Raw genomic sequence first — 27322 nt, 5'->3', positions numbered from 1 at the left:
TGCGTTGACGCTATGCGCTAAAAAACCGCAAAAACTTTACGGCGTAGCCTCAAGCGACAACTATCCAAAAAAATGTTGCCGCAAGCGTTAGCGCAAACAAAAAGTTTACGCCGCAAGTCTACGGCGTAGAATTTGCGACGTATAAGTTATATACATCTCTGATATATTGGCAGCCAGCAGCGTTGACAAAGATTGTTCATGGTTGCCGAGCTTATACTTTTGGATCCAAAATGATTTCATTGCATTAAAATCTTTTTAGGGGATCTGCTGTTGGACCGAATTTTTGGAAGCTGCCTTGTTATGTTGAAGTATTTTACATTCATACCAATTTTTTTTTATTATTATTGACAGCACAGCGTCATAGCCTACCTATTTTCCATGTTCTTAGTTTCTGTAGTTCAAAAGTATTTTTGTTTCAGGCTGTACAATGCATTGATCATTTAAAATATCGAAATGAAAACTCAACAGCTGTGTGAGCGTAGGCTATAACATTTCGTCGTAGACTTGCTGTGCAATGGATATTGAGTTGTGAGATTAAATAACAGTTACACTTTCGAAGTGCTCGAATAGAAAATAGCTTAGTCTATCATCTTACGATGGCTTAATTTCCGGACAACCTAGGTAACGCTGAATCTTGGGTGCTTTTAAAATCGATTACGGTAGGATTTTTCAACACCGCTGAAATTGTTAAGTTCTCCCTTGCACAACAACCTGCACAACAACTTGGAAGTTCTCCCTTGTGTGATCTAACTGTGACGATTCAAACGTAGCTGCTTGATTGATTACCACGCCAATTTGTCTTTTTGAAATTTATTTGACGTTTTCACAAACACCACAATGAGAACAAGACATCAGTAAAGTATAAATTCTATTTGAATGATCCGAAGATAACACAAAGCAAGCAAAGCTTCTCTATTTTGAAATAAATTAAGCGCAGTGATGAAGGTAGGCTACCAGCCACTAACTCACGCCATTCAGGCACGGTAGGCCAAGAAATAATTACGTACCAGTAGGCTATGAAATCTATTAAAATCTAGATGAAATATCGGTAAGCCAATCGTAGCAGCTAAATCATTTCAGGTACAGTAGTTGATTTCAAAATTACAAAAGTGCTTAATTTTTGTTAACATGCAACGGGAAATCCAACCAACAAACTACAAATCAACTAAAGGCAATTCCTTTTGACCTCAGACCCGTATGTATATTGAACTTAAAGATAGCTTGTGATATAACAAACTTCAGTGAGGAAAAAATGCCTTGCCACGTACAGTTCCACCACTTTCGTACAAACTGCTTTGCTTTCCCATACTACGACATTTCCCTGCAACCCAACTGTTCAACTCATACACCATAGTGAACATTGTGGCTTCATCGTTCAGTTTCAAGGGGAGTCAGGATTGGGAGACAAATTATTTGCAAATAAAAATTTGTCCACAGCGTCGACTGGCGACATAATCCTGGTTGAACCAATAATCACCTGAAAGTAAAATACATCGAACTTATGGATTTCGTGATGACAGGAGATGGTGTGCAATAACTTACGGTATGTCTGTTTGTAAGCCTACTGCGTGGGTGGCAGCTTGAGAAAACGCACGCGTTCTATATTCCCGCATGAAGCGTTACTTTTCTAAAGATCGAACAATTAAACCACTGATATGGCAAGCAGTGGCGTAGAATGATCTTTTTTTTCGTGTTCACTTTTTTCTGCAAACTTTAAGCATATAAGTTAGTCCATTTGTACCTTGTACGCCTGTTAAAAAAACAGTGGAGGTGTAGCAATCCATTATTTTCTAAAGATTTTGTATTTTTCCATCTAAGTTGCTTCAGTGTTAAATCAAAAAAAGGGAGCATACAATAAAAACAGTTTGCATTTGGCCTCATGAGGCCAGAGAGAAAAAACACTTTTAGAGTGTAGGCTAGCCTATACCAAGTATAGTTTTTGCACAACTTGGACGACTTCTAAAATGTTTTCAATTATAAATTTGTTTCATTATTCCGTAACGTTTAATTTTATTTTCATTAGACCTACAAAATTATGGGAACACCTTCTGACAACGACAACATAATAATGACAACATAATATGAACAACAATTATGTGGAAAAGGTTTCGTGGAGTCAGATAGCCAAATTAGCTAGAATATTCATCAGGCAGACAGAATTTCATTAGACAGTCAATTAACATTTAAAATCTCAATAAAACCATCCTTACACGTAAAATAAAATTAACAACAGAGATGACTCAGTTGAAACGCACCCACTTGTTAGAATACAAGTAGACTACAGTCTGCTGAAAAAAAGTAAACACCCAAAAAATAATCACGCTACGCCATTGATGGCAAGTGACTAACGTTTGACAAGAATCTCACCTCCAATTTTTGTTGACTACGGGCGTTGTACTCTTGCACTATCTTGTACACCGACGACGTCTCCTCGAAAGTAATTCCGCCGACAACAAACAAGAACAAAACACGAGCATCGCTCGGTCGCGGTTGGCTCACCTGCGGCAAGAGAAGACTTCATTCATTTGGGAATACTGAATCGGTAATTGGTAGGCTTACTGCTGATTTTGTCTTTTTCACGAGAGCTTTGAAACACTAACTGAACCAAGTAGGCGACTTGGTACTATTTTGTTCTACACTACTTCTCGTTATTATTGTCTGCAACGATATTTCGATAAACACGTGGCTCAGTAAATGAAGAAATGTCAGGAATGGGAAAGCATGTAAAACAAAGTGTAAATTATAGAGATCATCTGCGTCATTGGTTCCATTGTCACTACAATTAGCCTGCGCAAAATTACCAGCATTAATTTTAAACAAGGCCTCCTCGGTCTTAATTTATCAATATAAAATGAATCGCTTCATCATCATCATCATCATAATCCATCGTCGGTTTGTTCCCCACTAGTGGGGGTGGCCGATTGTTTCCGCGCAGCAATTGTCTTAATCCCTTTTCTCCATTTCACCCTGTCCCTTGCATCTTCCTCCTTCAGTCCGACTTTTTTAGTCCGCTTAAGTTTAGCATTCGCCATTAGTCAAATAAATTTGTCAAAAGTTAAAGCAACGAATGTTAGAAATAGCAGTGGAGCGTAAAAGACGAGCACAAGGTAAAACACAAAGAGTTTCTGATAAGCTTGCAAAACAATGTCAAAATTGGTGGTTACCTTTTTGAACATGCTGAATCCAGACTTCAGCAAGTCCATAAGACCTGTTGAAATGTGCTCCACGTCAGGTTGAAGATCGGGTTTAGAAGGATCAAGTACCTTGGCCATCAACTGGTTCAATAAGGACTCGTACTTCGGTGGACCAAAGGAGTCCTTGCACAAGTCTTTGAAACTAGTCAAATTTTCTCGCAGTGAAAATAAACCTGCAACGATAAAGGCAATGGTATGATAGGGGCAGCGCATCGTCAAAGTGGCTAAAAATACATCTTTACTGCAACTGCTCAACAACAATTTTATGCACAGCAATTTATACGTAACAAGTCGACAGCTTTGCCGATGCAGTCGTTAGAAAAGATGTCCTCAAGTTATTTCGCTCTCGTATATCCAAGCCAACTTTCTACAGGCAAATTTACCTCCCAGAAGTCTGAACTTGTGCAAACGTTCTACACTTTATGCTTCACTAACTGTATCGGGATAGGGAAATAATTTCACATAATGTGAAGATTTTCGGGCAAAGATAGAGATTCAATTCCAGCCAGTCAAGGATCTAGGGAAGACATTTGCTCAAACACAAGAACCATATAAAAAACACGCAACATTTTGTTGCTAAACAAGCAGAAATGTAAACCTTTTGGGGGCACGCTACAGATTCCCTGAGCTAGATTTTAGTTCTTTTCAGACTCTATGCCTCCTTTATTCTTTCCTGCGATCCTTATTTAGGAAAATGTCGCGGTGCCTTTCACTCGTTACTTTGTTTAAATCTGCATCTGATTCTAACACACCTTTCAGTTTATTAACTGTGTCTTCTACAACATCCTGTATTTGGTCAAGATCAGCTTGATCGTCGTCGCTCCCCACAATGCCGAGTATCTCACGCATTCCCTCAGGAAGCTCATCGGCCATGTTGTCAGATACCGCCAACGATAATGAGCTTGACAGATCGTCCCATGTGTCGTCACCTAAGGAATGAAACAGAACAGTGTAAAATACACAGAGACAATGAATCATACCTAGAACCGTTTCAAACTAAAAAAATGATCCCGAAAATAGAATTGTGTAGTCTATCAAAAGTTTTTTGATTCATAAAAAAGTGATAAAAATTATTCGTTAAAGCTTGTTCAAATATTAAATGACGCTAGTGGGCTACTTTTTGTCACCCCCCCCCCATATAAAGCCAAAAATGACTTCTTTGCCAATCCATATAAACCACAATGACGGTTTTGACAAGATAAACCCAAAGGGTAGGGCATCATATGATACTCAACAACCTGACACAAAAATACAGTGGTGACCAAGTAAGTCACCGAAGTACGTCTCTCAGCAGGTTAACGTACTTGTGGAGGACACGTCTTTCAAAGAACAAATGAATACTAGTAATCCAAGTATGTCTTCAGTCGACCATTCTTTGGTCCCTTCGTTGTTTTCTCTGATGCAAACAAAAGCATGATCAGCCAATTAAAATCACCACACAAGGAAATCCAATTAAAATATTTAAACACATTTCTGATGGAAAATTAGTTATACTGTGCCATAAACATATGTTGGGTAGCACAACCGCGTAAAACTTCCCTTGAAACTATATCAAAACTAAATCAAACTAAAACAAAAAAACTCTATCAAACTAAATCATGATCCATGAATACAATAACGAGTCCACGCTACACTTTACCATAAAATAATACAAATCTTATAGTGCACTAACACATAAGGAAAAGGTGAGTCCCATGCTTGATCTATGCATTGGGGGATGAGAAGATAAAATTCGCATTATACTAAGCCTTTAGCACTAGCGAAAGTGGGGTGGCCTGGCCAGTTCCTTTTTCTCGGCCGCCTTTCTTTCAGCAACTACGCCCACCCAATTTATAACACCCTGGGTAGTGGGTAGAGGTGAGTGGTGTCTTTCAACAACCAGCTTAAGCCGGGAGCCGAACCAGGATTACATGATTGGGAAGCAAGCGTCTTATCCGCTGCACATCCCACATCCCAGCTTCTAGCTAACACTAGTGTAGATCAAAAAGTATACAAGAAAATATGAAAAGAAAAAACGTGATAACTAAATAATCCCACAAACCTTTTTTTAGTATTGATACCCAACCCAAGAAAAATTGTTATTAATACAGTGGCCTACTACTGCACAACAAATAGTTAGCACGAAATTTTAATAAAAATTTTTGCATAATGTTAACATTTAGTTATAAGCATTAAGCAAAGATACAAAAGTTAAATGAAAGCATACGTTTTATGTACAGCATTATGTTAATCGAACAGCACTTCGAAACAACTATAAACCTACTCATTAATTAGTTCCACAATCTTGGCAATCGGATATTCTTCAAGAACCAGAAGTTTTTCCATAGCAGCCAAACTGGACCATTTTTTATGAAACGTGTCGGACGTTGCTTGAGCAGCAGCTAAAGAAAGCTACAACACAAATTCAGTATGCAACATAGCATGGTGCAATCTAATCAAAATTACCGTACTCCCCTTAATACAAGAGTAAAACTAATGGTATAAAAAGGAGCATATATCAAGAACTTTGGAAGTTGAATATAGATTGTTGCTGTATGAACAAAACTTTCAGATAAAACAGTAAAAATCAACCTAAAGCAGGGATCACTAACTGGCGGCACGCGATCCGCATGCGGCCCGCCACGCTGTTATGTGCAGCCCACGGAAGGTATCAGCGTACAAGTATAACCAAAAATACTTTTCTTGAGGAGTTCAACAGCATGAAGGCAAAAAATACTTTCTGGGAAGCATATTTTTGCTTTGCGTACGATTCCACCGACCGACCAATCATATTGTAGTTCTAGGTAGGGGTCGTTTAAAGTTATTCCAATGCAATGTCCAGCCACACTGTCCCAGTGGTTGATTAAAACGTCTGTTTTCGAATTTCGAAAATGTCTGTGAGCATAGGGTTGCTTATTTTAAGTTGGTAAATGTCATGTAAACACCAGTGTGCGTATCACCATTATTGGGTTCTTTTATACAAGTTTTTGTTGGCAAAATAGGTCGGTGTGCCAACTCAATTTATTATAAATTGGAAAAATATTATATATAAATTTAAAGACTTTTTCTGGTATTATAAAAATATTCAGCTTAGTACTGCAAAATGTTGTTAATCAACAATTATTCTTGCCATGCTAATAAGCAACGCAAGTGACATTTGTCTAATAATCAAGAAAAAACGGTTTTATAGACTCTCACAAAAAGGATGAAAAACCAACTCATTGCTTTTTTAGAGGGAACACTGTTCATGAGTTACGATAGAAACGTTTTTTAGTGATTTCCACAAGCGTTTGTTTCATGGTGCCTGGTTTCTTTCTCCCTGTTATTGGAGCCTATTTTTTGCTGATATGTTTGCAGGTCACTATTGTTGCCTGTATTGCGTCGGAATGGCCCGTTTCGGCGAGTCCGATTCGGCGAGTCCGATTCGACTAGTCCGATTCGGCGAGTTCCCTATTCGGCGAGAGCCTTTTTCGGCGAGTGCCCTATTCGGCGAGTTTTTGAAATTTTTAAAAGGAAATTATCGGGTACCGTAGCCTAATTACAATTGCCGTTTTTACATCGTTTTAACGTCGCTAAACGTTGAAATCGTGCAGAAAGGAATAAAAATAAAATGTTTGAACTATTAAATTAAAATTCGTCATGTCAGTTCAGTTATTTTTATTTATGACCATCATATCAAAAACAATACACGTCAACATAGCAAAGGTAGAAGCGACAAAACGCGAACGTTAAAACGTGCTTGAATTCGTCATGTCAGTTCAGTTATTTTTATTTTTGACCATCATATCAAAAACAATACACGTCAACATAGCAAAGGTAGAAGCGACAAAACGCGAACGTTAAAACGTGCTTGAATTCGTCATGTCAGTTCAGTTGTTTTTATTTCTGATCATGATATCAAAAACAATTCACGTCAACACAACAAAGGTGTAGAAAAAGGTAGAAGCGACAAAACGCGAACGTTAAAACGTGCTTGTGACCGAAGTAAGTTATTGAGTTGAAAAAAATTTGGCAAGGTTGCATCACCTTCAGAAAAATTTAAGATATGAAGGAAAAATAAAACAAAGAAAATGTTAGAAAAAAAATAATGTTTATGTCTATAAGTTAGTACTTTTGAATAGTTAAAATCATAGGCGCCTAACTATTTTATTGGCCGTGGGGGCGAAAGCGTGTTTCATCAGCAGCAACGTAAATTCAGCGAAATGTCACGCAGATGGATGACGTAATTATGTCGTCACACTAGGATTGCTTTTATTGCCACACTCGGAGTTATCGCTACGTTCGACCTGCCGTTAATTATTATAAACAAAGCTCGACCAAAACACATGCTATGCGTCTGCGTTGGCTAGCGGTTGATCTTTAAGCTAAGCACAAAATAAAGTTTAGCAACGAACTAGATTTATTAGCATGAAACAAGAGACGAAAAGGTTTACTAAAAAGTATACTGTAAATGGAATGAAAATACTAACTTGATCATATGCTTGAAAATATACCTGTTGAAAGCAAAATCATTCATGTTTACATCAATTCAACAGCACGTCACCTTTAATAAATTTAAAAGTTGCTGACATCCGTAAACAGCCCTTGAAAAATAGTTACAGAGAGACGTTTGATTAAGTTTTCGACTTGACATTGCTCCCTTTTCACTACAATATCGCAACTTATGGCTGACCAGCTTTCAAGTTTCAATTCGCTGTAATACGCCCGTTTTCGTGTTGCAGATGAAACAAAAGATGCGCATATTCCCCGCCTTTGATCGGGTTTCTATGGCAACGGTCGTGTGTGCGCCATGCAGTTTGCGCGAGTCCGTTGTTGTGTTGATTATGCCGCTTGTGCGACTGTGCGCAATGCGGTTTGTACCAGCCCTTGTTACGTTGGTTAGTGGTAACCTCGGGTCGAGACTTCAAGTTCATTTTCACAGCAAGCGATTCACTGCCGCGACAATTCTCTGCAGAGGTTTCGACTTTCGAAAGCGACAGCGAGGCTGTTTGCAAGCGCATTAAGTTAAACGCACGCTGCGTCAACGTAGCAAATTATGTTGTTTTTGGGTGCATTCAACATCTGATGACATGGAATCGATGCAAAATGGTAGATTTTTGCTATGTCACAGGCAGCAAAATCAGTCATTTTTACATTGATTCAACGTCTGCAGACGTTAAATCAACGTAAAAATGACAGATTTTTTTGTCTGGGGTGGGATTGTAGCATCGCTACTCGTTCTAGTGATTATTTACTGCGAAGCTGTTGCGGTTTGCATTTAAAAATGTTTTCCTGCTGCCGATCGCTAGTTCATCTATTGTTTTATGTATCAATGCCGCATAAAAAGTTGCTCCCACGCGGAAATATGCGTGGGGGCCTGGTCCCCACGGCTTAGGCGCCTATGGTTAAAATGATTAGTGTGGACCAACAAATGTGTGACCTACACTCCTACAGCTTAGATTGAAAGGAAATTATCGGTTAGGCTACTGCTACTATTCGGCGAGTCCGATTCGGCGAGTCCGATTCGACTAGTCCGATTCGGCGAGTTCCCTATTCGGCGAGAGCCTTTTTCGGCGAGTGCCCTATTCGGCGAGTTTTTGAAATTTTTGAAAGGAAATTATCGGGTACCGTAGCCTAATTATAATTGCCGTTTTTACATAGTTTTAACGTCGCTAAACGTTGAAATTGTGCAGAAAGGAATAAAAATAAAATGTTTGAACTATTAAATTAAAATTCGTCATGTCAGTTCAGTTGTTTTTATTTCTGACCATCATATGAAAAACAATACACGTCAACATAGCAAAGGTGTAAAAAAGGTAGAAGCGACAAAACGCGAACGTTAAAACGTGCTTGTGACCGGAGTAAGTTATTGAGTTGAAAGAAACATACGCGCCGACTTCAGGGGGGGCCGGCGCCCCCCGTAAATTTATGGTTGAGGGGCAACAAAAATGGTGATGACAAGTGGTGTTTCAAAGATAAAACACTTCGCGAAGGAGATTTAGATAATTTAAACGGACTTAAAAAATGCGGAAAGCAAGAAAAGCCTACGTTGCTCTTGCCCGCAAAACAGCAGCTCGCATGGCTATCTCATACGGTATGGAAATTTCAAAGTAGATGGTAGAGTACTGCTGGAATAGTCACGTAACTATTCACTGCAATATTAAGTAAACCAGCTAAATTAGACGGCTTGACGCGCTATTTTCAACGAGATCTTCCCTCTGTGAGATCAATTATGATTCAACAGAACGCATTGTTTTTGCAATGTGTGAGAATTAAATCGAAAACCGATAAAAGAAAAGGTGTTTAATGGTCTTGGTCGCAGATATTGCCTGCATTAACGACGTCTCTTACCGCTATTATCACCTAGCTAACCTGACATCATTGTTTTATGCGGCCGCTAAGGTTTGACATCGACTTTAACGATCATGGAATGTTACGTAATAATAAGAACGATTATATCCTACACGCAAAAATAAAAAAATGATCTCTTTCTGTTTTGTCTCGTGAGCTTTGCATATTGCTCAACAAGTGCACAAAGTTTAGAATTGACAAGAAATCATTGAATTTGAAAATTAAGTTTGAATCACTGCAAATAAACGTATTCAAAACTTTCACTTAAGCCGACGCGATTTCACAATCCGTAATCTACGTCGACAATGATTTTTAGTGCGTTCATTTTGAAAATTGCTGAGCTGGAGACAACAGCTTGTCCCGTGTTAGTTGAACTTGTCTTTTTGAGGTGAAAATCACTTGCGAACATCTCGATCTTTACTCGAGTATAGCCTACTGTATTCAATAAAAGACTATAAAGACTTTCGATAAAAAACAGAAGAGAAAACACTTCGCCGTTGTCAACGCTTTGAAAGTAAGTAATTAGCGAAACGAGGTTAATAAAACTGATACCGGGTTTTCACTCTGCTTGAGATCATGATTTTTTGCGTTTTATTTCGATAACTTCACTGTCTTGATCGTTGTTGTTCACTCGCACGAAAAGGACATGAATCGGCTTGTTTTCCAACAGTTCCAATTATGAGCTAACAATATCAAAATTTTTATGACTAGGCGTACTGCGTGCGTAAAACTAATCCTTTCAAGCAGCGGTTCTAATAAATTCGGTTTGCGACCTATTTGTTAATATAAACACGACACTAAGCTTAATCAAAGACTATTTTAACCGAGTAAATAGCGCTATGGTTATGACGTTATCACCTTTCTCGCCCCCCAAGGTTTTTTGAAAAGTCGGCGCCTATGGAAAGAAATTTGGCACGGTCGCAACACCTTCAGAAAAATTTAAGATATGAAGGGAAAATAAAACAAAGAAAATGTTACAAAAAAATAAATAAATAAATCATGTTTATGTCTGTAAGTTAGCACTTTTGAATAGTTAAAATGATTAGTTTGGATCAACAAATGTGTGGCCTACAGCTTGGATTTAAAAGAAATTATCGGGTACCGTAGCCCAGTTATCCCAACCAGCAAAAATTTCCGTTTTTACATCGTTTTAACGTCGCTAACTGTTGAAATCGTGTAGAAAAGAGAACTTTGCTGACTAGGATACGTTGAAGCTGAGAAACATTCACAGAAGCCCTTCGAATTGTTCCAAGAACCCATTTAGCATAACATTTTATTTGTACATTGATTCAACGTCTGAATACATTATCTTAAAAATGCAACGTATCGTAGGGCTTCTGTGAATGTTTTTCAGTTTCAACGTATCCTAGTCAGCAAAGTTCTCTTTTCTACAGGATTTCAACGTTTAGCGACGTTAAAACGATAGGCCACACATTTGGTTAGCCTTTTCATTCTGTTACTACAATGGGTTCTCATTTGTTGATCCAAACTAATCATTTTAACTATTCAAAAGTACTAACTTATACACATAAGCATGATTTTTTTTGTAACATTTTCTTTGTTTTATTTTCCCTTCATATCTTAAATTTTTCTGAAGGTGTTGCGACCGTGCCAAATTTCTTTCAACTCAATAATTATGATACTTCGGTCACAAGCACGTTTTAACGTTCGCGTTTTGTCGCTTCTACCTTTTTCTACACCTTTGCTATGTCGACGTGTATTGTTTTTGATATGATGGTCAAAAATAAAAACAACTGAACTGACATGACGAATTTTAATTTAATAGTTCAAACATTTTATTTTTATTCCTTTCTGCACGATTTCAACGTTTAGCGACGTTAAAACTATGTAAAAACGGCAGTTGTAATTAGGCTAGGCATACGCGCCGACTTCCGGGGGGGCCGGGGGGCCGGCGCCCCCCGTAAATTTATGGTTGAGGGGCAACAAAAATGGTGATTACAAGTGGTGTTTTAAAGTTAAAACACTTCGCGAAAGAGATTTAGATAATTTAAACGGACTTAAAGAATGCCGAAAGCAAGAAAAGCCTGCGTTGCTCTTGCCCGCAAAACAGCAGCTGATCGCATGGCTTTCTCACACGGTATGGAAATTAAAAGCAGATGGTAGAGTAACTTACGCTGCTGGAATAGTCACGTAACTATTCACGGCAATATTCAGTAAACCAGCTAAATTAGACGCGCTATTTTCAACGAGGTCTTTCCGCTGTGAGACAATTATGATTCAACAGAACGCATTGTTTTCTTCGCAATGTGTGAGAATTAAATCGAAAACCGATAAAAAGAAAAGGTGTTTAATGGTCTTGGTCGCAGATATTGCCTGCATTAACGACGTCTCTTACCGCTATTATCACCTAGCCAACCTGACATTGTTTTATGCGGCCGCTAAGGTTTGACATCGACTTTAACGATCATGGAATGTTACGTAATAATAAGAACGATTATATCCTACACGCAAAAATAAAAAAATGATTTCTTAAAACAGCTCTTTCTGTTTTGTTTCGTGAGCTTTGCATATAGCTCAACAAGTGCATAAAGTTTAGAATTGACAAAAAATCATTGAATTTGAAAATTAAGTTTGAATCACTGCAAATAAACGTATTCAAAACTTTTACTTAGGCCGACGCGATTTCACAATCCGTAATCTACGTCGACAATGATTTTTAGTGCGTTCATTTTGAAAACTGCCGAGCTGGAGACAACAGCATGTCCTGTGTTAGTTGAACTTGCCTTTTTGAGGTGAAAATCACTTGCGAACATCTAGACCTTTACTCGAATATATATCCTACTGCCCTACTGTATTCAATAAAAGACTACAAAGACTTTTGATAAAAAACAGAAGAGAAAACACTTCGCCGTTGTTAACACTTTGAAAGTAAGTAATTAGCGAAACGAAGTTAATAAAACTGATAGCGGGTTTCCACTCTGCTTGAGATCATGATTTTTTGCGTTTTATTTCGATAACTTCACTGTCTTGATCGTTGTTGTTCACTCGCACGAAAAGGAAATGAATCGGCTTGTTTTCCAACAGTTCCAATTATGAGCTAACAATATCAACATTTTTACGACTATACGTAAAACTAATCCTTTCAAGCAGCGGTTCTAATAAACTCGGTTTGCGACCTATTTGTCAATATAAACAAGACACTAAGCTTAATCAAAGACTATTTTAATTGAGTAAAATAGCGTTACGGTTATGACGTCATCACCTTTCTCGCCCTAAGGTTTTATGAAAAGTCGGCGCCTATGAGGCTAGGGTACCCGATAATTTCCTTTTAAAAATTTCAAAAACTCGCCGAATAGGGCACTCGCCGAAAAAGGCTCTCGCCGAATAGGGAACTCGCCGAATCGGACTAGTCGAATCGGACTCGTCGAATCGGACTCGCCGAAACGGGCCATTCCGGGCTACCGTAGCCTAGTTATCCCGACCAGCAAAAATTTGTTCCAAGAACCCAGTTAGCCTAACAGTTCATTTTTACATTGTAGTAACAGAATGAAAAGGCTAACCAAGTGTGTGGCCTATCGTTTTAACGTCGCTAAACGTTGAAATCGTGTAGAAAAGGGTGCTTAGGATACGTTGAAACTGAGAAACATTCACAGAAGCCCTACGATACGTTGCATTTTTAAGATAATGTATTCAGACGTTGAATCAATGTACAAATGAAATGTTATGCTAAATGGGTTCTTGGAACAAATCGTAGGGCTTCTGTGAATGTTTCTCAGTTTCAAAGTATCCTAGTCAGCAAAAGCTCCCTTTTCTACACGATTTCAACGTTAAGCGGCGTTAACACGATAGGCTACACATTTGTTTAGCCTTTTCATTCTGTTACTACAATGTAAAAATGAACTGTGTTCTTGGAACAAATTTTTGCTGGTCGGGATAACTAGGCTACGGTATCCGAAAACTTCCTTTCAATCCAAGCTGTAGGCCACACATTTGTTGGTCCAAACTAATCATTTTAACTATTCAAAAGTACTAACTTATAGACATAAACATGATCTATTTTTTTTTTTTTTAACATTTTCTTTGTTTTATTTTCCCTTCATATCTTAAATTTTTCTGAAAGTGTTGCGACCGTGCCAAATTTCTTTCAACTCAATAACTTACTTCGGTCACAAGCACGTTTTAACGTTCGCGTTTTGTTGCTTCTACCTTTTTCTACACCTTTGCTATGTTGACGTGTATTGTTTTTGATATCATGATCAGAAATAAAAACAACTGAACTGACATGACGAATTCAAGCACGTTTAAACGTTCGCGTTTTGTCGCTTCTACCTTTGCTATGTTGACGTGTATTGTTTTTGATATGATGGTCAAAAATAAAAACAACTAAACTGACATGAAGAATTTTAATTTAATAGTTCAAACATTTTCTTTTTATTCCTTTCTGCACGATTTCAACGTTTAGCGACGTTAAAACGATGTAAAAACGGCAATTATAATTAGGCTACGGTACCCGATAATTTCCTTTCAAAAATTTCAAAAACTCGCCGAAAAGGGCTCTCGCCGAATAGGGAACTCGCCGAATCGGACTAGTCGAATCGGACTCGCCGAATCGGACTCGCCGAATAGTAGCAGACCCGTATTGCGTTGTGTCAAACATTTCCATGTTTACTGAAACTGTTAATGGCAAGATATCTTTTGTGAAGCGAAGTGACGACACCACTCTTGCTTAGCGATGAATATTCTGATGAAACCACTCGCCTCACTATAAGTGCGCAAAACAAGTGGCCTCGTTTATTAGGCAATGTTAAAGAAGTCAAAAGTGTTGTTAAAGGAGCTTGGCAGTAGCGTTGTTCGACTAATTTTGTTGCTGCGGTATTCTAAGATAAATATTAACAACATGTAGGGCTTGTAGGCCTAACGCTGGATTCCTGGATACTAGGTACGAAATGCGTTCTTTTCTAGCATAAGAGTCAACCTACCTAAAATTTTATTAGTGCAGCCAGCCACAGCTCTCTTAAGTGCCAAAGTGGCCCGCATGCAACAAAGGTTGGTGACCCCTGACCTAAAGCATAAGCAAAATATGCATCTAAGATATTTTTAAGAATATTCCTATAACTGAAGCTTGCAACTCAAGTATAAGAAGTGTAGACAACTATAAATCGCTTTTGTACATTCTTTCCAACACCCTCAAAATTGCGTACTTGCGTAGGCTACACTACAATGGCTAGATCACCGTTTCTATAACAGTATCAATGTACCTGCAGTAAGTTATTGTGGTACATGATGGCACCAGAATTTCCATGAAAATTTTCCACAAGTCTAAATATTTGAGCTGAAATGTCTTTTTCCGTTTCATCAGGAACATCTATACCTTCTTCAACACAAGCTTCAAATAGGTTTCTATTGCAATAAACACAGAAAATAGAGTAAAAAATGGGTTACCATTTTAAAAAGTTTACTGATCTATTTAGAGTTAAAGACTGTCAGAATGTCACATTGAACTCATCAAGCACAATTAAAATCCTTTCGATACAAAAGGTTTGGTGAGTTAAACTATTACAATTGTCTGTTCCGAAAGCTCAGTTGGTTAGCATGTGACTCCGTAAACCAAGAGCTATAAAATCAAGCAGCGCTGGTTTGATTCTTGGGGTGTGCGCTTGAGCAATGCATTCTAAGGGCTGCTCTCCATTCGGCGGCACCTAATGGATGTAATAATTCCTCGCAACAACACTTCAACAATCGAAAAACTTAACTCTGTCTATCTCTGTAACCGGCCCTGGGTTAAAAGCCTCTACAAGTATGCGGATTGCGGAACTACCAGGAATAACCTATAAAGGCTTTGTAAGTCCGAGGATAAAGATTCAAAACCAACTTAACCTTTATCATAAAGCACATAAATACAAAAACATACCATCTCTTTAAAAAGGTTTTGGGAAAAGCGTAACAGTTTGAATTTTTGCTTCACAACCTAGTCAAGCATTCAAGTATAATAGTATATATATACCGTACGCTACATATTTCTTAAAAAATATCTCAGAATACCTTTTGATTAATTTGAAAGCTTCAGCTTGAGGTAAAGTAATCATGTCTTCAAGTAGTTGTGGACATGCATCATCAGGAGGACACAAGCATCCGGGACAGGATACAACATTGTTAATTGATGCAATTTCAACATCGTCAATGTGTTTATTAAGCAATGACTTAGCGGTTGTAAGGGTCAGCATGTCCACAGAAACATTGTTGCAATGACCTAAAAAACTTTGTATTAAGCCCTGCTGACACCAACTTAAAAATCAGACATTTATTATAATTATTTTCTTATAAGTGTATCAGTACCATCGATTTTATTTCAACCAAGTTGATTAGAGATGATTAATGTATTAGCATATAGAAGCATTCTAGCAATACATTGTTCACCAATGCAATAGCTTTGATCATGATATATTTAAAAAAAATTATCTATACATAACAAGCAAAAATCTTGTGTGTTGTTATTTTCACTAATAAAAATATTAATACAGTATTAATTGCTGCTTGTCTGCTGTTAACATGCTGATAACTTATGTGTTTTTGCACTATTATATTGCAAATGGAATTGTAGACAAATGTGCTTTTCAAATGAACACAATGCAACAGTGATTTCTTCTGTCTTAAAGGGCGGGGAAACCCAAATTAACTTTTTGCGAGTTTTTTGTTTCAGCGTGTTGTCATTATGTACAACATGCGTTTTAGAAAAAAAAATCCAAATTTTGTTGCCCTTGTCTCGCTAAGGCCGCTTTTGTTTGATCCCCGTTTGCAAGGTCTCGCGCGCATCCAGCCGTGACGCTGTACGCTGTGACATTACAAGGTACATACAGATACAGTACTGTTCGAATTAATTGAAATTGTCAAGAAAACAGGCTGAAGATGTTGTCCACCAACCAAAGAAACTGGGAAGCTATTTCTGTTCCAGGGCATTTGTGTTCTGACTTTTCGCGGCCTAATCTTTCAGATGCTGCAATGTCAGGGTTTTCTACCGAAAAAAACAGTTGATTTTTTTTACACTGCTGTTCTGTGTTGCAGGCTTTGACCTTGTAACACCTAAAAATTGTTCCAAACCGTGTTCGTGCAATCTTGAAAGAAGGTGGAGGCCACATTAGGTATTAAACTATACACATCTGTTAAATTATCGCAATAAACCAAATATACACAAATTCAGCCTGTTTTCTTGACAGTTTCAATTAATTCGAACAACACTGCAAACTGTATGTACCTTGTGATGTCACAGCGTACAGCGTCACGGGTGGATGCGCGCGAGACCTTGCAAACGGGGATCAAACAAAAGCGGCCTTAGCGAGACAAGGGCAACAAAATTTGGATTTTTTTTTCTAAAACGCATGTTGTACATAATGACATCACGCTGAAACAAAAAACTCGCAAAAGTTAATTTGGGTTTCCCCGCCCTTTAAATACAAAGGCAAGCGATGTATATTATAAACAGTAAAAACTTTATCCTGTGCTAGTAATTCAAAAAGTGAAATTAAATAGAGTATGCTATTAGAAATTTTAGTAAATATGTCCAATTGAACATCTTATTTTACCTGGTAACTCTGGAAGAATTCCAAGAACTTTATCAACAAGTGATGTGTCAGAATGGTGGGCAGAAGCAACTAAATCCAAACTTCGATCTACCAGAAGCAAAGATGTGTTTGTCATGGCAACCTTCCGTCGTTGTCGAGCTGCAGGGTGATTGGCAAGTTGAGTAGCAATCAGTCGACTGGTATGGCCCACAGCAAAAAGCTCTTCTTTACAACTGAGAATCTCAAATAAGTTGTTGAAGTATGACACCAACCGTTTGATTTGCAGCTGATAATGAGCTGGTAATGAGAAAAAATGAACATCCGATAACCTTTTAATAGCATGTTTTTCACCTTTAGATTTCCGCACACTGTCAATGGCTAGCAAGTCTTGTTTTAATAAAGGGAAAAGGTTATTCAAAGAAGGAGTGAGATACAGAAAATGAGTATACGGAGACATGAAAATAGGAGCATGGAGAACTTCACATGTGTAATTTAAATTTCCCATCCATAAACATGCTTTCTCTTCAATTTCTTCAAACACTGCAATTCCATCAGTACGATCTGAACCTTTTGACATTCTGTGAATATCAACATCAACTGAAGTAAAAATTACACAATAATCAAAATTGCTTGCCTTGATGATGTCTTCAAGAATAGAAAGTGCATTTCCTTTCAAAGAACCACTTATAACAAATACCGCTTTTCTTTGTTGTTTGCTTCCATTTTCAAATGATGAAAAGTCTTTTATATCCACTGCTCCAGCACCTATTAACAACATAGGACCTCCGTTCCAAAATAAGCACTCTGCACAAGAATAATCCATAAACACCACGGCATGCTTCACTTTTTCTGTTACTTTTTTCCAAACATTGTGACTAGCTTGTTTTATCCAAGATTTTTCCATAGTTTTTCATAAACCATCAGCTGAACTGGATGGCCAAATGGAAAAAACTAGTAGCCTAAAAAATAATATTTTTGCATACAGGTTGATTTTCTGCAACATATAGAATAAATAAATGCAACAAAGCCCAGAAAAATACATGATAGGCTACATGGATGGATATATTTCTCTCTGTATTGCTTTGATTTCTTACCTACAATGATGGGTGGGCTAACTCTTCAATCACTTACATTTATTCTATGTTGTTCACTTACAATTGGCAACTCCTTTTTCCATATATACCTAGTAAGGCGATTCAAAATTTGAAAAAGTATGAAGAATCAAAATTTCACCTATCAATCATACAACCTTTCCTAACACTAATTCAAGGCAGATTTTTTTGTGTTTTGTATAACTTCAAACATTGAGGCGATTTTATGATCAGGCGTTTGTAACAAGGACAGAGTTGCCAGAAACTAATTGTTCTAATAATTTAAATGTGCAAAATTCTAAAAACAGAAAAATTTTGCAACCCTAAAGAGCTAAATTACAATAATAACCAGTGTAATGGCTACTTTTTGTTCAAAAGAAGGTTCAGCGTCTTCTGCGCAATCTTTCACGATCACTCTGGCAACCCTGCTGTTGTTCAATCAGCAATAAACGTGGCTTATTCAATATTCTACACTATATCAAGAGTATAATCTCGATCGTCTTAAATCGTCAATCATCTGCTTTGTTGTAGGACTGCAGTAAACATAACAACATAATACGCAGTATAAATAATACACTAACGTCAACAACCTCATGCATATGGACGACTGGACGTAGTAGGCTAACAACTACAAATTAAAAATCACATGGAAATGCACGACTTTAACGTTTACCTATAAAATATGTGCCAAGAAAATTGCAATATTGAACCACATCGACAGAAAAAGCGATCAGAACGATATAACTGTGCTCACTAGCAAATATTAAATCGTGGTCATAGCAACAAAGTCGGATTTTGTATTTGCTTTTGGAGTGACTCTCCTTGAAGCAAGTCTAGCTCGAATAAAGCCATCCCGTCGTTGGTAGCCAGCCACACTTCCACAGGCGTTGGTCACTTCCCGGATAAGGCGCTCCACAGCCTGAGTATGATAAGGGAAATGAGCGCATTCAAACTTCGTATTCTTTAAATTCTTTAATTCGTCCAAGGTCAAGTGAGAAGTTAATACGGACTCTGTAGGTGCGGTATCCTCCCAATTAATTAACGAGCACAGTGAGTCGGCATTCCAGTTTAATTTTGGAGGTATGAATGTGCGGATGGAAACATCACCAGTGTTGTTGCCCTTACGAATGTCTTCCAAAATTCTCACAGCGAAAGATCGAACAGCAGGGTCATCATTGCTTACCATCGCTAGAAGGAGGCTCTCACTGTGAGCATGCCACGACTTTACATAAGGAGCAACTACTTCCCGAGTATCCGCAGGAAGAAGATGTAGCAGCTGGACCTGACGGAGAACATGAAATGGGGCATGGTGAATGTGTGGCTTGCTTTTTATGTCAAACCACAGTAGAGCATAATTAGTGGCATTAAATGCTACCAACTTCTGGAGAGCATCAACAATCGTCCCCTGCAGAGCATGCTTTGACATGTAAAGACGACATAATCGACATGCGAGATTAAGCCATCGTGAATGAGAAATTGGACCGGGCTTCAAATGCTTCAAGCTGTCTAAAATGTTTCCACCTTGAATTGATGTTACAGAAAGAAGAAGATATCTTTGATCTGTGGAAAGATCAGAGATAATCTCATGTGGTACTTGTAATTTCGGTACACGACAACTGGGCGAGACAAAGTGGGCGATGCCACCTTGGGCGAGACCAGGTGGGCGATGAGTCAAGTGGGCGACGGCCAAGGTGGGCGACGAGCCAAGTGGGCGACGGCCAAACTGGGCGACGGCCAAACTGGGCGACGTGTCAAGTGGACGACGGCCAAAGTGGGCGACGGCAGCGAAAGTTTAGCCGGTCGGAACGGTGGTGACATATATAATTTATGTAGTTGCTTTGTGGCGTCACGGTTTATCGTGAAGCAGAGAATAAAGTCATATTTTCTGTTTTAGATCATAAAATATGACTTTTTATTTTTACTTTAAAATGCAATGATTGAACCCTAGTAACTTCCTAAATGCAGTTCAAACAGCTCCTGTAGACATTGAAATTTGATAATTTGTGGAAGAGAGGCGATGGGAGTTTCACGATGTTAATTTGCATTGTGACATCATCTTGACACATTATTTTTCAACACACAAACCAGTCTCTGAATATTATAAACACTTGCGTTAGGTCACTAGGTCAGCCAGTGCTGAGATCTTAACTACTAAGTAGCTGGTTACGTGCATTAGACATTTGAATTTTGGCAGTGATTTTCAAGCGAAACCGAAGTTTTTTGTTAGTTGTTGGAGTGTGTTATTGTTCAAAATAGGCCTACATGTAAAAACTTACATACGAATCATTAACTACGGAGATTAGCATAAATTTGATGCTCTAAAAATAAAGTCATATTTTTCGATTTTTAGGTCATAAAAAAATTGCCCTAGTGAATAGTAATCACTTATTAACTTAACAATGACTGTTGACTTAACAAAGCAGACCAACAAACAATTTTTCAAAAGTTGTTGAGATTTTTCATTGCATTATTTTATATTGATTCAACGTCTTTGTTTGCAGTACAACGTTTAAACATAAGATTATGGTCTGGGATTACAGACATTTGTCTTTGTTTTGATCGCATGCGTCTGTCCCACAATCATTCGATTGGTGACCTATATATATGTAGACCACGACATTCTGGAGAAGCGTGCTCACAAATTGAAATGACCTAAATGCTTCGTATAAAACATGCAAGGCAAGTCGTAGTTGTCATCACAATCGATTAGACATTTCAATTTTTGTAGTGATTTTCAAGCGAAACCGAAGTTTTTTGTTAGTTGTTCGAGTGTGTTATTGTTCAAAATAGGCCTACATGTAAAAACTTACATACGATTCATTAACTGCGGAGATTAGCATAAACTTGATGCTCTAAAGATAAAGTCATATTTTTCAATTTTTAGGTCATAAAAAATGGCCCTAGTAAGAACTGTCAGTCACAATGTGTTCCGTAAACTGCTGATGCGGCTACGCAGCGTCTAGACTAGAACATAAGGATTAAAAAATATCAGTTGACAGTTCGTACCGAAGTATTTTTCTGACTTGTTTGTTAAAGTAACCGGTAGCTGAGTATCGTTCGAAACTCGAAAGACGCTTTCGATTGTGATGACAACTACGACTTGTCTGGCATGTTTTATACGAAGTATTTCAATTTGTGAGCACCTTCTTCAGAATGTCGTGGCCTACATATATATAGGTCACCAATCGAATGATTGTGGGACAGACGCATGTGATCAAAACAAAGACAAATGTCTGTAATCCCAGACCAAACTGCAAACAAAGACGTTGAATCAATATAAAATAATGCAATGAAAAATCTCAACAACTTTTGAAAAATTGTTTGTTGGTCTGCTTTGTTAAGTCAACAGTCATTGTTAAGTTAATAAATCATTACTATTCACTAGGGCAATTTTTTTATGACCTAAAAATTGAAAAATATGACTTTATTTTTAGAGCATCAAATGTATGCTAATCTCCGTAGTTAATGAATCGTATGTAAGTTTTTACATGTAGGCCTATTTTGAACAATAACACACTCGAACAACTAACAAAAAACTTCGGTTTCGCTTGAAAATCACTGCCAAAATTCAAATGTCAAATGCACGTAACCAGCTACTTAGTAGTTAAGATCTCAGCACTGGCTGACCTAGTGACCTAACGCAAGTGTTTATAATATTTAGAGACTGGTTTGTGTGTTGAAAAATAATGTGTCAAGATGATGTCACAATGCAAATTAACATCAAACAGCAAGCCCTATTACTAGGCTACAAAAAATAATGAAAATGTTGCTTCCAATGCTTCGTGAAACTCAGCTTCAGCGTGAGAACTCTCATTGCCTCCCACAAATTATCAAAGTTCAATGTCTACAGGAGCTGTTTGAACTACATTTACGAAGTTACTAGGGTTCAATCATTGTATTTTAAATTTAAAATGAGAAGTCATATTTTATGAACTAAAACAGAAAATATGACTTTATAACTTCTTAAATTGACCCCGTAGCAACGTCGTTGTTTCACTGTTATCGGTTTGACAACTTTCTTCACCACTTAAAAATATGACTTTAAAGACTTTTACTTACATCTTTCGATAACGGTTAGGGAGTATTTTGAGCAATAACACACTCGAACAACTAACAAAAAACTCCTCAGAGACTAGTTTGTGTGTTGCAAAATGATGTGTCGAGATGATGTCACAATGCAAATTAACATCAAACAGCAAGCGCTATTACAGCATGCTTCGTGAAACTTCCATTGCCTCTCTTCCACAAATTATTAAATTTCAATGTCTACAGGAGCTGTTTAAATTGCATTTACGAAGTTACTAGGGTTCAATCATTGTATTTTAAAGTAAAAATGAAAAGTCATATTTTATGATCTAAAACACAAAGTAAAAATAAAAAGTCATATTTTATGATCTAAAACAGAAAATATGACTTTATTCTCTTAAGCTTCACGATAAACCGTGACGCCACAAAGCAACTACATAAATTATATATGTCACCACCGTTTCGACCGGCTAAACTTTCGCTGCCGTCGTCCACTTGGCACGTCGCCCAGTTTGGCCGTCGCCCACTTGTCTCGTCGCCCACCTTGGCCGTCGCCCACTTGACTCGTCGCCCACTTGACTCGTCGCCCACTTGACTCGTCGCCCACCTGGTCTCGCCCAGGGTGGCATCGCCCACTTTGTCTCGCCCAGTTGTCGTGTACCGGGCCAATGTGTCGTTCACACCTGGCAATTATTCCATTATTTTTCCCAGTATTAACAGCAGTGGTGTCTGCTCCTACAACCAACCAGTTGTCGATGGTATTCCTCCTTTAAAAATTTTGTTATTTCAACAGCTGTGGGCTCTGTAGCTTTCCAAAAGGTGTGACATGTCCAATGTATTGGCCTCCCGGTTCTCCATCTAAAACTATGTGCTCTAAGCTCTTGCTTTATTTGCTTCTGCCTAAAAACCCCATCCTCTTCTTCTACAGTAATAGTTTCAATCTCCTTCCCATCGAAGAAGATCCCCTGTAACTTTTCCTCTCCTCTTTTCTCTCGATCTATTTCTGTTTCTCTCTTGCGAACCTCTTCCACTTCCCTCCGGATCTTGCTTTGGTCTACTATCATTGAAGGGTCGTCTGGTGAAATAAATCCGACATCAATAAGTGTAGCATTTACCAAAGCAGCAGCTTCTCTTTGACTTGTACCCCATCGCATTACTTCCCTTGCGACTGTTGGAAGTGGTAATCGCATTTGATGTCCTGGAAAAAATGTGGTTTATTAAATATTGTAATAAGGAGGAATCTGTTTGTGGTATATGATGTACATAAAGGGAGCAAGTCTTTTAGGCGCTGACAGTTAGGCGCTGGTCTAATAGGCGCGCACACTGTGGCGTCTGGATATTTAGGTGCGGAGCACTGTGGCGCCCGGTCATTTAGGTGCTATTCCTAGTAAAGTCTGTAGATTGTATCAGCTTGGCAGCTTGCAGAAAATTATATCATGGCTTCAGTGAGTGAAGCTGCTAAAACCGGCAATGCTTTTCACACAAAATGTTACATTGAACAGAAAAATATATTGTTGTTTTATTGATTTATTATTGTTTTATTTGTTGTTAGTCCAGGTTTGCGTTGGTGAAAGCTTTATCAATAAATTATTGAAGCTTCCGAACATTATTGAGTTCATTTTTAGTTAAATCTTTCGCGACCACGGACGTATACACACGTCTTGGGATTTTTGCCATGATGACCAAAGAAGTATCCCTACGTCCAAGGTTAAAAGGTAGCCTATTTCAAGCAAAAAAATAATGTAAATGATGGCAGATCCATAGTCTTTGCCTGTCCTTTTTTGGCTAATTAAAAAAAATATTTTGGCGGTGCAGTTATCAGATGAGGACTTCTTAAAGATGGGGACACAGTGGATTTTTTTTCTTTCACTCATTGGAATTGGCAGTCAAAACTGGCTAGGCAACCCCTTACTTTGGAATTTCTCGATCAAAAAGACTGTAGGCTAAATTACGTAAACTTTTTGCGTAAAATTTTCCAAATTTCTCCATAATCATTCTGCTGTACCTCCTAAAGCATTGCGCGCAGAAACGAAGTAAATTTTTTCCCATGTGCAGAATTGTTTTGGCATTCGATTAAACTACATATGTTTTCATATTATTGTATCATGCTTGGGTAGTAAAAATTATAATGAAGTACACTTTTCTGCCAATTTTTAATTTTTTTAGAAATTAGAAAAAAATACCGTTTGGAGTTGCTAGTTGTACATAGAACGTTTTAAATTTTATTGCAAAGCTTTGCATCTTCGGATAGCTGAAGATGTATGCTTTCATTTGATGTCAAGATTGTGCGTCTACGTCGATCACATGACATGTTTTTACCGCGTAAATACAACAGTTTTGTGTGAAAAATGTCTGGTAATTTAGATTAAATATAAATTACTTCTGTTCGGGATGGATTGACCATGTGATGAGAACGCATAAGACGCTCTACTACTGTTCACATGAATACATTTCTACAGGGCATATAGGCTACACTTTGGCTACAAGTTGCAAGCATAATGGTGAGACTTCGCTCGTTATTAAACCTAGTCCGGGTTTTGACGGAAAACTAAGTTACTCTTCACTCAAGCCTACCGCCCGCTTGAGTACAGCCTACGGTACATTTTTTACTGATGTTTAGTTATTATTTGACCTAACTAAAAGTGAACTCATACATGTTCGGAAACTTGAATAATTTATTGATAAAGCTTTTGCCGGCGCAAACCTGGACTAACAACAAATAAATGCTGAACACGCGCATTAAAAAAGCAACATATTTTTCTGTTCAATATAACATTTTATGTGAAAATCATTGCCGGTTTAAGCAGCTTCACTCACGGAAGCCATAACATATTTTTCTGTGTAATATAACATTTTGTGTGAAAAAGCATTGCTAGTTTAAGCAACTTCACTCACTGAAGCCATGACCAACAACGCACACGCATTAACAAAACAATATATTTTCCTGTTCAATATAATATTTTGTGTGAAAAGCATTGCCCTACGCCCCTACCTGCCAAGCTGATACAATCTACAGACTTTACTAGGAATAGCACCTAAATGAACGGGCGCCACAGTGCTCCGCACCTAAATATCCAGACGCCACAGTGTGCGCGCCTATTAGACCAGCGCCTAACTGTCAGCGCCTAAAAGACGTGGACCCTACATAAATTATGTTACCGTACTTCTAAAAGATAAACCAAAACTAGCATCCGCAATTTGAATAAAACTTGATTGAAAACTCAATCATAAAACAAACAATTTATTTTCTTAAAAGGAATGTGGGTCTTTTATGAATTATTAAGAGCAACAGGATTTTTACTGGATGTTGTACTTGTCTGAAATCAGTTCCTTGCTAAGCTTTAAAAGATAAACACATCAAAAGCGTTTGCAATAGTATGTAAGTACCCCCACCTGTGGTCGCTTTGTACGTTACATTGTTATCTTCAGATGAGCCAGGCACAGGTTCTTCCAGTGAAGAATCACTTGCTTCCAGAATTGTTGCAGCAAATTGCTCTTTCCTCCAGTAAGTTTCTTCCATCTTTTGGGACTTCTTAGCAGCAGCAAACTCATCCAGACGGTACTGTTCCATACTCTTGATTGAAAATAATTATTGTAAAAAATATCATTAAAATAGTCCAACAACTAATGCTAATTAATAGCCAAGTTGAAAGAAAGAAGTTTAATGCAGCAGCAAAGAGTTCTAAAATGCATGTCCTATCATGCCTTTTTTGTGAGCAATCTTTTGAAGAGTTTTTGTCGTCTTTTTGTCAAGTGCTCCAATTTGGTATTGAGGTGCTGTTGCTCCACGATTATGTTGGGAGAGGAAAAATTTCAGTTCTGCCTTCGGAATGTGGTCTTCTTTAGGACAACTGCACGTGATATGAGCTCCCCATTCACACGAATCTCCACAAATGGATTTATCACAAACAGATATCAAGCAACGGCATTTTAGAATTTCGAAAACTTTATCCAGTTTCTCATCAAAGGTGTTTCATTTTGGACCATGAGATTTACTTTGTTGAAAATACAGTTGCTGATTATAAGATTTTTTTATTTTACTGGCAATCGAAGATTTTGGAGCAAGGGAAAGGGATGAATTCACACGATGGTAGATGATAATGACATCATTGGCGATCTTCGTGAAGAGTGAAAAATTAACTCTGTTTCCAGATTCCTGAAAAAATATTTGATTAGGATTGCCATATCTCTGAAAAGAAGTGACTAATTCTAATCATTGCTTCTTTAAAAAAAGTTTAATAAACCTACAGCCTAGGTTTTGGAAAAAAGTTTGGTTGTTTGCTAGACCTGTTTTCGGTTCTTGACTTGTTTAAATTCTTGTTTTAACAAACTAATTACAGTGTCAGTACTAAGTAGGCCTACATATAAAAGTAGTCAATTCAGTCATGAATCGTGACACCCCAAAGACAAAACAAAATCTATTAAATTTCAATATTACCTTCAACAAGCCGCAGAATGCGAGGACACCTCGTAGCATTGGTAGGTCTGCAGTCAGGAGTTCTTTCGAGGGTCCAATGACAGAGCTTTCAGCGCTTCTAACAGTATTCGTACTAGTTTTAGGCATTATCTTACTGATACAACAGTCTACAAGTATTTAAGCGTTGTTTACTGAAAATATAGTTGAAGACTATGGTACCGTTATAGTTTTGTGATCTTATGACTGCAGTACATACAAACTGTGAAGTAGACTGGAACTCAATAGAACACAGAACTTTTTCTTCTAACACTGATTTAATTTCAAATATTGAAATTCCTAGGCCTTGTACTTCGTTCATCTGTAACAAACTCTACATTTTATACAATTTGTCATTGTGATTCAGTAATGTTTTAGCACCGAGCAGAAATTAGGCTACATCAAAGCAATCACCTGCAGAAACCTTAATATTTTTGAACGACAACCGCTTCGAGTTTCTCGGGAAAGCTAGGCTACATAACAACTAAGTTTTAAACACATATTAGCCTTAATGTTATTCACCAACCTAGAATTGCACTGTAGCAAACATTTCAGCTGGAAACTGCTTCTTGTCTATTTTCTGGAGCTTACTCCCAATTGTTAAATCACTCATTGTGTCGTCGTTTCCATGGAACTGCGCAATCACAGAGCGCTATCTAGATCACGTGATTCAGGCGTTACACAATCTAGTTTGGTGAATCGCCTTATCAAAAAGTTGTAAATACCTAA

General features: G+C 37.8%; 2 protein-coding genes across 3 annotated transcripts; both read right to left on the bottom strand.

Annotated features, from left to right (window-relative positions):
* Positions 1–803: 803 nt before the first annotated feature.
* Positions 804–27161, bottom strand: LOC145779798 (sec1 family domain-containing protein 2-like). Of its 2 annotated transcripts, XM_082591443.1 has the most exons (10): positions 27120–27161; positions 17045–17788; positions 15507–15714; positions 14723–14864; positions 5458–5585; positions 4499–4590; positions 3947–4123; positions 3165–3367; positions 2368–2499; positions 804–1477 (listed from the first exon to the last, which is right to left on the bottom strand). In XM_082591443.1, exons 2-10 carry the CDS (start codon positions 17598–17600, stop codon positions 1382–1384), a joined length of 1734 nt encoding a protein of 577 aa, XP_082447569.1. In that variant the 5' UTR covers positions 17601–17788; positions 27120–27161; the 3' UTR covers positions 804–1381. The 2 variants fall into 2 exon arrangements, with proteins under 2 accessions (XP_082447569.1, XP_082447568.1); XM_082591442.1 differs by lacking the exon at positions 27120–27161 and having other exon boundaries at positions 17045–18050.
* On the bottom strand, positions 22810–26246 carry LOC145780144 (uncharacterized). Its single transcript, XM_082591855.1, has 2 exons — positions 25534–26246; positions 22810–23338 (listed from the first exon to the last, which is right to left on the bottom strand). The coding sequence occupies exons 1-2, from the start codon at positions 25709–25711 to the stop codon at positions 22854–22856; spliced, it is 663 nt and encodes a 220-aa protein (XP_082447981.1). The 5' UTR covers positions 25712–26246; the 3' UTR covers positions 22810–22853.
* Positions 27162–27322: the final 161 nt, after the last annotated feature.

This window comes from Aplidium turbinatum, chromosome 11, assembly GCF_918807975.1.
Source record: "Aplidium turbinatum chromosome 11, kaAplTurb1.1, whole genome shotgun sequence".
Taxonomy (NCBI): domain Eukaryota; kingdom Metazoa; phylum Chordata; class Ascidiacea; order Aplousobranchia; family Polyclinidae; genus Aplidium; species Aplidium turbinatum.
This window is presented reverse-complemented; position numbering and strand designations above follow the sequence as displayed.